Raw genomic sequence first — 11493 nt, forward strand, 5'->3', positions numbered from 1 at the left:
TAACAAGATTAGACACATTTGTAAGTGTGATGAAATTTGATAAAAAGTTTAAACTTTTTTATAAGCGTGTAAAAATATGCACGATCAAATGGTTAATTTGTTGTAGTGCGTGTTTTATGGTTAAGAATGAATTTTAAATTTGAACGGTTCAGTACTGAATCATTGAATGCTGAATTATTTAGCATTATTTGTCATCAGAAGTAAGAAAGAAAAAAAAAACTTTGAATCGTGAATAATTCATTATTAATATTTCATTCAATTTAAAAGTAAATAAAATATTGTTTGTACTCCTTTCCTCTTTTATTTATAATATATTGTTTGTTGGCTTTTTAAAAAAAAAAAAAGTAAATAAAATATGTTAAGACATAACTAGTACGTAATAATTAGCAATTAGCGAATAATGTAACAACTAAATATAAATAGAGGCCACCCATCCATTTTATCATCATTTTCAAGAATATAAAAAGTAACTTTCTCTTTAGTCCATCATCTCATTCTCATCTCCTACTAAAAAAACAACCACAATCCTCCAAACCAAGAGAACAAATAGAAGCAAAGTAGTGAGATCTTGTTTCAACTCATATTCTCTTTCTTTGTCCTCCCATCTCGATCTCTCAAAAATATCCAAAAATCCATTCATCATCATCATAATCATCATCATCATCATATACGTATTAATGCATTTAATTTCAAATTCTTTCTATCTTGATGATTAATTAAACCCTCAAAACATTTCCAAGTTTTCCAAAACTTGTCGTTTTATATGTAGTATGGCTTTCTTTCATATCATCTTGAAAATTCAGTTCCAAAGATTCACAATATGATCATGTTTCCTACTCATTATTTATCATCTTCAAAATACATTCATGCCGATTTTTCACAAGGTGGGTATGACTGTTTTATTAGTTTAGGAAAAGGGTTTTCAGATCTAATGGCCGAAGATGAATCAAGAACCCAAAACGACAGTCTCAACAACAACAACAACAACGATGATGATAATGATGATAATGCCACGTGGCTTCAATTAAGTTTAGGTGGTGGTCACATGCAGTCCACCACAAGTAGTAGCCATGGTCAACCGTCAGTTGACCTTGGTCTAGTTCCAGGTGGTGGCGGTCGTAGCTCTTCTACAAACATACAGTTACCATTACCATCACCATCACCGCCACGTCAGCTTATATTTCAAGTACCCGAATATCGGGGTACTTTTCCGACATCAAATACTTTCTTTTTGCAACCAGCGGCTGCTATTAATTCCGTGCCATCAATGACTTTACAACAACAACAACAAAGTAATTATACTAATTATTTACAATTGGTTAGGCCTAATACTAATAATTTTCCAGTTAACATGATGACGCTGCCGGTTTCTTCATCGTCTTCTTTTTCCGGTTCATCGGAACAACAACACGGACGACAGCATCATGTTCACCGTCGATTAAATGTAGCAAGAGTGGTCAACCCACCACGAAGACCACATTCGGGTGTTTGGTTTATTCTTCAAGCTTCTCATAACCAGTAACACCTGAAACCCTAGCTATTCTTTATTTTTTTCTAATAATATAATTAATATTAATTAATAATATAATAACTTGAATTTTTTTTTTTTTTTTTGAAAAAGCATCTTCTTAATTTTGTTTTGTGTGGTGAATTTAATTAATGCAGGGCGAAGGAACCATTTTTGCCTCAAATACCAAAGAGCTACCTAAGAATCAAGTACGTGAATTTCTTTAATTATTAGTACACCGTGTATTGTGGTCTCTTTATTTAAAAATGTTTCTATTTTCTTTTCTATTTTTATTACATAAAATTTTCTAATATAAATGAATAAATGTTTGATCTGTTACGTGCATAGGGATGGTAGGATGACTGTTGGATTATTAATCAAGTATCTGGTTAATAAGCTTGAACTCGAAAGCGAATCCCAGGTATGTACTTGAATTAATCTTTGTAACATTAAGTTTAAGAAATACATTTAGAGTAAAACCTAATACAATGCCATATATCTTAGCTAGTTTTTTGTTAATCATGACATTACGAATAATGTGCACATGAATTAGTATAATCGTATAAGAGACATTAAGCAACTCGAGTACGAAAATACTTATTAGTATGTGTAAATGAATAAATGTATGTATATGTGTTTTACGAGTGATCTAAAAGGGGAAAAGCCCATTAAACAAATGTAAGAATGTTGTTGGCGAGAGTATAACCCGAATTGAAAGAAACGTTGGAGCAAACTAGAACGTGGATTGAGGGTGTAGTCAATTAATCATATTCAATATATATAAGATTAATAATTAGTTTAGTAATTGTTGAATTATTAGGTGATGAGTATATTTGTAGCTAGTTTTCACAATGTGGTAATAGTAGAACTAGTGTTGGCCATGTCAATTAGGGTAGGGATATGACACCCACGTTAAATATGGAAACACAAAGCTTGAAGGAGAAAATCATGTGGGACCCAAGTGAAGGACAAATGTTGAAGATATACATAGAAAACTACGTGCCACCATCATAAATATCCTTCTCAAGTAAACATAAAACAACACATAGCCTTCCTTTGCTTGCTTCATGGGTTAGTTACCATATACATCAATGTAGGTATTTGATGCCTACATACACATATATACGATTCTTTATATCTTCTTACTTTCATAATCATCATTCATAAATTAAATATCATGCGAGTTTATGGAACATTGAGACTAGCTATTAGAGGAATTAAACACTTAATAATACGGTTGGAAGATAAGTTCAACTGTTTATGTTGTGGTTAAATTAAGAGTAAAAGGTTATTTACACCAAGCAACTTTTCCCCTTTTACAAACCCTACCAAATTATAGGAATTTCGTTGACTTATACATATGGATGAAGAAAATATACGAGTATAATACGGTTAGAAGGAAATTAAGTTGGACTAAATGTAAACATATCTAACATTTTGAATTCATAACTTAGGCTTAAGTTTACTAGTTTATGTAAACACGCATTTTGTTGACACATATTTATATATGGCAAAAATACATTGGCTTTGGTATCAGAAGCTAGTGTTTTATCTTTCATAGTGGTGTGGGATATTCGAAATGTATTTATCCACCTATTTACGGGTTAAATAATAGTGAGTGATCAAATCTCACACGCGGGTTTTGTGGCAACAATCGAATATGTCATGTACTGCACTCGTTTGTAATATCGAGCTAGGAAGGCAGAGATTGATGGCCAATGCCGATGATAAACAACACTTCAAGATTAAGTGATGTAAACAAACCTAGAAACTCTGAACATAACACAACCGAATATTTTCCACCAGAGGAGTAATCACTTTTATTTAAAAACAAAATCAACAATATCAAAATCACTCAAAACAACTTACAAACTCGCACAATAATTTGTTAACAATATTATGAACACTCATAATCAAAACCCTAATACATAGATGGAAACGAGAGACTGAATACAAAAATATATGATGATAATGATATCGGAAACCCTAAATACGTTTATACACCACGGTTAATAGAAGAAATGCAATTCAACTTCAGTCCCCGAACATTATCAACTCATGCTCCAGACCTTCAACTCTTTCCATACTCATGCTTCAAACCTCCAACTTTTTCCAAACAATCAAAAAACACCCTTATAACAAAATCTACACAAAACAGATTAAGTTATAACAACTACAAATATATTTAAGCAAGATTGCAACACTAAATTATTCTTTCAACACTCCCCAATAATCTTGACATAAGAACGCGTCATATAACAAAAGCTTTTGACACAAAAAATCATGCTGAGATAGTGAGATGACACTAAACCCTTTGTAAACAAATTAGCTACATTTTCTTTTGAGTTTATTTTAACAGGGTTTGAAACACCACCTACAACCTTTTTGCTAATAAATAATCAGACTATATCAAAATGTTTTAATCTTTCATGAGATACAAGATTACTAACAATTTGCATTGTTGGTAAATTATCACAAAACATGTTAGCAGGTAAGAGACAATCCAGTTTTAATTCCATTAACAAGTTTATATTCCACATTATCTCATAAGTAGTTAAACCCAATGCTCTATATTCTATTTCTACATAAGACCTAGAAGATACAAAAACCTGTTATGGAGCTTCTGCCAATCATAATTTTACCCCAATCACTATCTACATAAGCAGAAACATGTAAGTTCATACCTTTTGAGAACAACACATCTTTACCTGAGCTTCTCTTTAAATATTCAGAACTCTAAAAGCAAAATTCATGTGACTGAATAGGAGCATGAATAAACTGACTTATAACATGAATTACATAGCTTATATTGGGTCTGGTTACAGTTATATATATATATATATATATATATATATATATATATATATATATATATATATATATATATATATATATATATATATATATATATATATATATATATATATATAGGGGTAAGATCAATTGGGAAGTAACCAATTGGGCGAACGCGGAGGGAAGCAAATTTTTTTTTTTGATTTTTTTCAAATTTTTTTTTTCAGGCATCAAGATCACACGAAAATATGAACAATTAAAAAAGACATCGTGATGAATGTTATTATTTAGGAGGAAAAATGATCGACAAAAATAACATTTAAGATAATATTGATCGTGAAAAAGTTAATCTTCGAACGTTTTTTTTCATGTTTTGTGAAATACTTTTATTACAAAATTTAGCCCGATTTAGAGTTTAGGGTTTAGTGTTTTGGGTTTAGTCCCTAAACCCAAAACCCTAAACCCTAAACCCTAAAATCTAAACTGTTCGTGTTAAAAACTCAATCTAAATCCTAAATGTAAACCTTAAATCTAAACCCTAAACCCTAAATTTCCAAACCCTAATATCTAAACCCTAATTTCTAAACCCTCAAAATACTCTCGAAAAACACGATAATTGTTATATATTATTTCTTCGAGCGTTTTTCCGCTAAAATAAAAACATTTATCACAAAGTGTCTTTTTTAAATGTTCATATTTTCATCCAATCTATAATATTCGTGAACAAAATTTTTTCAAAAAACGAAAAAAAAAAATTGTTTCCCCTTGCTTCCCCCCAATTAGTTACTTCCCCATTGATCCTACCACTATATATATATATATATATATATATATATATATATATATATATATATATACCTACAAAATATCTTAGTTTTCCAAGTTCTTTAATCACAAATTTAGAGTTCAAAACTGTTTGACGGTTTTAATGTCTTTCACATTGTTACTAGTAATAACAATATCATTAACATAGACTAAAAGAATAATAAAGCTATCATCTTTATTCTTTATGTACAAAGATTAATCACAAAGACTCTGAATAAACGCATTTTCAATCAGGCAATAGATAATTTTTCACTTCATTTTCGAGGAGTTTGTTTAAGTCTATATATGGAAATAACTAGCCTAAACACTATGGTTTAATCCTCATCAAAGGACCCTTCATACGGTGTCATATACTCCTCCTCATTAAGTTCCTTATATAAGAAAGCATTATTTGTGTCTAATTGAAGAAGAGGCCTATCATTATTCACAGCTAAAGTATAAAACTTCAAACAGTCACCATTTATAGTTGGTGAGAATGTTTCATCATAGTCAATACATTTAGTTAGACTATACCCTTTCGCAACAAGTCTGACCTTATACCTTTCAACCTCACCGATTAATTTATACTTAATTTAAAATGCCCATTTACAGCCTACGGATTGTCTATGAGGAGGTAAGTTTGTCATAATCCAGGTTTTATTTATGTAGAAAGCTTCCATCTCTATATTCATAGCATCTATTCCCAACTTTTAGAAGTTTGAGCATATTTTGATGCCTCTCAACTTTTATTTATCACAGAAGTATAACATAAGTTATCAGAATCAACTTTGAGTAATTCACTACTCCATCAAACCATATGTAACTTTGTTACTAAACTATAATCATCAAAATATTTAGGAAGAACAAAGATCGAGTTGTTTGACATTCTTTGGTTCACAATAGAATCATTTCCCTCATAATTATCAACCAACAAATTTGAGTGATCCATCATAGGTGTTGCATTAACATCATCTAAATTGGTAGCAATGTAGATCCTATCAAAAGTATTGCCATGAACAATGTTCTTATCCTTACCTTTTGTAGACTCATTACTACTGGACCAATCACTAGCAGTACTATCAACAGATACTATTATAGGCTCACTAACATTACCACTTATATCAGAAGTGTCTATACCATCACCACTTTCAGGTATTAACATAATCATTATTAGGATCAGAGTCCAAGTTATTAAAACATTACCTTTTTTACGTTTACATTAGACATTCTAAAAGGAATAACATATTCATAAAACTTGACATCTTTAAAAATATAATAGGTGTAGAATCCAAACCAAACAACTTATACTTTTGTCATCTCATATTAAAATTAAATTATTCTTCAACAAGTGGATAATTTGGAAGCATATATTGTAAGACCATTTAGTTAAATAAATAGATAGATATTTTGTTAGATATATGCATGATGATGATGATTGAATTTAAAATCACATGGAGAAGTATAATGACAATAAACTATGGGTTAATTACTTTCAAATTTCCCCTTTGGCATATTGATATATAAGGTGTTTGTTTATTTTTAAGATGTTTTTGTATGAAGATATGTAGATCATGTTTGTGAAAAAGATATATAGTGGCATAAAAGTCTATATGTTGAATACGAAATATTGTTTGTTTTATGTCTGTAAAATAATTTAATCATGTCTATAGCACTTGAAAGCATATTTCTAAGTCTACATGTTTGAAGACGGAATAACACATTATTTTATATTGTCTTCAGAAAAAATAAACAGTAGTCTATAGTACAAACGTTTACGGACGCGCATACGTAAAATATAATAAGATATGCAGATTTGAAAACAGACAATAGTTAAATATTTATATATGCATATATTCACCCACATGAAAGTATATATCTTTATTAACATATTTTTGCATCTACTAAATTATTGCAACATATGTTATATCTTTGTGGTTTATTGCATCTACATTTATTAAAATTTAACTATTGCTTATTAACATATATTAGCTATTAGAACATGGATCTACACTAAATTATTTTCAAAGGGTATATATGTTGCAACACCTAGAGGCTTAAGACATATATTATACAAATTTTTACAACTATTGATATATAAATTATATATTCCTTCATGCCAAGAACTAACATACATATATGGTCAACGAAACTAGGATATTCTTCACATGCAACCACCTGGAATATGTCACTATATTAATTGCTAACTAATATTTCATTCTTTATACATGAAGTACACAGAGATGTAAACAAGAGAGTGCTATGCATGGTTAGCTGATTGTATGAACCATAAACATTATGTTTTGTTAAAATATATATACTAATACTAATGAATAAATTATAGTATTATTGAGGTATAGTAGCACATATAGCATAGAAGGTCAACGTTATGTGCAAGTTTGTAAGGATTTGATTTAGCGAATCATTGATGATGCCAGCTACTTTTGCTATTTAGTTTGCTTTTACGTGAAGATATCAAATATCCCATGTCATAGACATATATTCCTACCCATGCTGCAAAACCAAAGCTAACAATTCAATCATTTGTTTCTTTAATTACTACCTACCTTAACTTACAATATTCCCACTATCTACATATCATAACAATATGCATATGCATGCATGCTTCAAGTTTTCTTTTTGTCTACTAAAATGTTGTGATACATGTGCCTTATTTAAGTCTTAATTTGGTTGTTAAATCTTGAAGTTGTTGGTAACACAATTAAAGACGACAAATAGGCATCTAAACATGCTTAAGGGGCTGTTTTTTTATTTTATTGTATTAAGTCATATTTTCATTCGCCTCTTAACGAAAAAAGATGTCTTATTTTATGTATTTTAAAAACAGACCAATTTTCAAATTAAGTAACAGATTGAGTAAAAAAGAAATAACGATTTTACATACTGAATTAGGAGGCGTAGATCTTTAAATGGAAGGTAAACAAACCCGAAGTTAGTCTAACGGTGAGGGTATAAATGTGAAAGAATGTATAAAACAAAATAATTGATAATGACGGTCGTTGAAAAGCTGTAATTAGGGGTGTTCATAATATCGGAACCCGAATCCGCAATCCGAATAATCCGAAAATCCGTTCCGAAAATATCCGAAAAATCGGATATCCGGATTTTCGGGTATCCGAAAATCGGATATCCGATTTTTCGGATTCGGATATCGGATGGCACTTTTCAAAAAAATCGGATATTCGGATATCCGAATATCCGAAATTACATATACTTATTTTTAATATATATTTATATTATACTTTAGAACTCGTTTGTAACCCATAAATTTGCGAGAGTGAGACATGGATTAGCTGTCTAGAGATGTATCCATACTAGACCAAACTAATATATACAATAGTATAAGGTTTGAATACTAAATATGAGCAGATCTGAGCTCAATAGGTTTACTGCACTCTGCAGTTGCTGCATATTTGCATTGCATTGGGCCACTCAAACATTAGACCAAACAAATAAGTTTACCATATTTGCATTGTAGTCATTCATTTGGCCAAGCAAGACCAAACAAATAAATTTTCTGATCTAAGATGCTCCATGTTTTACATTTATTCTTTGCCCACACACTTTAAACTTTAAAGAATCGTTAATTAATTGATTATGTTTAGCCGTCACAAAATAAATACATGCTAATCGGATCACTACTTCAATTATAAAGTACCTAATAATTTTTATGTTAATACATACGTTTACAAGTTCAACGACTTATTATCATAGTTAAAAAAAAAAATATATTTCGGATATTCGGATAATCCGATATCCGAATCCGAAATTTCGGATATCCGAAAACCGGATATCCGAAATTTCGGATTCGGATATCGGATGGCCAAAACCACTATCCGAATTTTCGGATATCCGAAATTCGGATATCCGAATTTTCGGATATCCGGTTTTGAACACCCCTAGCTGTAATTATATAGTCTTATGACGGGAATTAGTATTTCTATTCTGGTCATAACAAACTCAATGTCATCCTTGAATATTGATTAAACTACATCAAATTATGTTATTGGCAATTTTGAGGTTTGTCATTAATAAAGAATAATAAATAGAAAGATAATATTCCAAAAAATGTACTTATAATAATAATGATAATAAATTTATTTAATTATTTGACATGTTTAATTGTGTGGCATTACTATGTACACATATTAAAATGAAAGACTTGGAAGAAGAAAACAAATATAAAAGTAACTTGTCACATGTAATTAATTGTCGTCTTGTTAGGATGGTTTAATCCTAAAATATAAATATATAATCGGAGAATATTGAAAAAAGGACGTCTTATTTGTACTATGAAATATTGGCAATAAGATTGACGTGAAACAGGATATATATATACCGTGTTGTTCATATCTATTACCACATTTGGAGTTTTCATGCATGATGGTTTTGTCATGCTTTCGCATGCTTCAACTCAATTCAACAAAATATAACAATATTACTAATTATTAACTATTATTATATGTACACATATATATAAATTATAGGTATATATGGAGGTGGCATCATGGCTCTCTCTCTGTTAGGGTCCACTACTCTTTTTGCTAAAAGTGGTTCGGCTCTATCATAATTTCTTGTATATAAGTGTTCCACTTGCATGAAGAAAATAACATGTGAAATATTTCATTTCAAATTAAATAAAAATAATAATCAAAATAAAATGAAATAAAATGAAAGTGTAGTTTTACTTTGAACGAAAGCAATGCATGGATATGATGAAAATCTAGAGGAAATCAATCATGTCATTCGGAGAAAGAAATCAATTACACTATCGTTTACATACATTTTGAAATTGAAATGATGAAAATTGAAAATAATTAGTAAAAGGATACGTGAGAGATTTGTGTTATTTGTATTTATTTTTGTGATCATGGGTTTGGCTTGTGAACAAAGATTGTGGTGGGCCTAAATTTGTCATGATTAAAGGGATATTGTTTTTTCCAATCGTGCAATCTCTTTAAAATCATGCTTGTATGCATGTAGGAAGTTAGCATTCCATGTAAAAATCCATTTATATGTAAAATAATAATATTTTGTTTTGTTCGGACTATATGAGTAGCTAAGGGAGTATTTTTACTTAGAGTTATGTGGTTAAACTAGTTTATCCCCTGATTTCCTCAAGATTTGATACTACGGAGTAGTAAAATTTAAAGATGACACATTTTGTGAGGTCATTTGGACGTCAACCACTAGATTGATAGAAGAGTTTAAAGATGAGACCACTAAGGCCGGGGTTAGGTTATCGTATAGATATAGCCTATAGGTAATGTAAAAAGGTTTAAAAAATAGTAAATCGTTTATTCAAACACTTTTAATTCATAAAACATTTCAATTTCAATGATAAGTAATTAGAAAAGAAAAAAAATTGATAAAGTCCAAGAAAGAAAAAATAAAGATAAAATTTTCATTTTTCTTAAAAGAAGTTTAATAAACATTTTTACCCTTTTATCCTCTTAGATTAATTGTTTTTTCAATTTCAATCATTTCTATTGTATACAAATACGATTTGTGGTACATGAATCGTACAAAAAATGATTCATGGTACATTAATCGTATACAAATGCTTTCTATAATTTGTAAATTGGTAAAGTACGTGACATCAGTTTTGATGATATGCTTATGGAGTAATGGTATATTAACAAAGTGGCAGCTTATAACACATAACAAAAACATTTGAAAAAGTTAATTAGATACAGTTGAAAAAGTTCATTACATACAAAACATAAACGTTTTAATTTATTACATCCAATCGAAGTTAATCCATAGTTAAATATTTGCGCTGTTAGTTGTTCTTATATATTCTTTTGATGTTCGTTTAACTAAATGGTTTAATATAATTTAAACAGGTAGAGATAACATGTAAAGGACATCAAGTATTGTCAACATCGACACTACAACATGTAAGGGATACGATATGGAATAGTCCGAGAAATAACATTGGATTAACTTTGGTTCCTCAATCATCAGCGACATCGAATCATTTGATGGTTCTAAACTATGGTAGGATATGATCGATCACGATCAAACATTTGTTAATTATTAAATTGTTTCAATCCCACACCCACATGTGTTTATGTTAAGTTATGGGCAGTTTTTATCCCCTTTTGATTTTGTTTCAATTTCCTCATGTGGGTTTGGATTATTAATTCTTTTGGTTCTTTTATTGTGACCCTGATATGAAAATCAAAACTAATTTATCTTTTGTGTAAAACCATTGTAATTTAACTTGAAAATAGTTCGGGTCCGGCCCGCGCGATGCGGCGGGGGCTTTCGGCATGTGTATTCATATTTAACGTAGTGTTGTGTATTTACAGAGGGGAAAACGGCTCATGTCTTAAGCGCCGTTTTAGATGCCGTTGTCTTAAGCGTTT

The 11493-nt window shown here is 30.1% G+C and overlaps 1 protein-coding gene across 1 annotated transcript; it reads left to right on the top strand.

Annotated features, from left to right (window-relative positions):
- Nucleotides 1-692: 692 nt before the first annotated feature.
- Nucleotides 693-11219, top strand: LOC139904219 (uncharacterized). The gene is made up of 4 exons (XM_071886151.1): nucleotides 693-1518; nucleotides 1666-1716; nucleotides 1856-1928; nucleotides 10969-11219. The coding sequence occupies exons 1-4, from the start codon at nucleotides 821-823 to the stop codon at nucleotides 11131-11133; spliced, it is 987 nt and encodes a 328-aa protein (XP_071742252.1). The 5' UTR covers nucleotides 693-820; the 3' UTR covers nucleotides 11134-11219.
- Nucleotides 11220-11493: the final 274 nt, after the last annotated feature.

This window comes from Rutidosis leptorrhynchoides, chromosome 4 (genome assembly GCF_046630445.1).
Source record: "Rutidosis leptorrhynchoides isolate AG116_Rl617_1_P2 chromosome 4, CSIRO_AGI_Rlap_v1, whole genome shotgun sequence".
Taxonomy (NCBI): domain Eukaryota; kingdom Viridiplantae; phylum Streptophyta; class Magnoliopsida; order Asterales; family Asteraceae; genus Rutidosis; species Rutidosis leptorrhynchoides.

What these genes read in the sequence shown, in the direction of transcription:
- LOC139904219 (XM_071886151.1), top strand. Translation starts at nt 821, where the DNA reads ATGATCATGTTTCCTACTCATTATTTATCATCTTCAAAATACATTCAT. An exon ending in CTTCAAGCTTCTCATAACCA is followed by an intron (nt 1,519 to 1,665) that starts GTAACACCTGAA and finishes TAATTAATGCAG; the next exon opens with GGCGAAGGAACCATTTTTGC. An exon ending in AACTCGAAAGCGAATCCCAG is followed by an intron (nt 1,929 to 10,968) that starts GTATGTACTTGA and finishes TAATTTAAACAG; the next exon opens with GTAGAGATAACATGTAAAGG.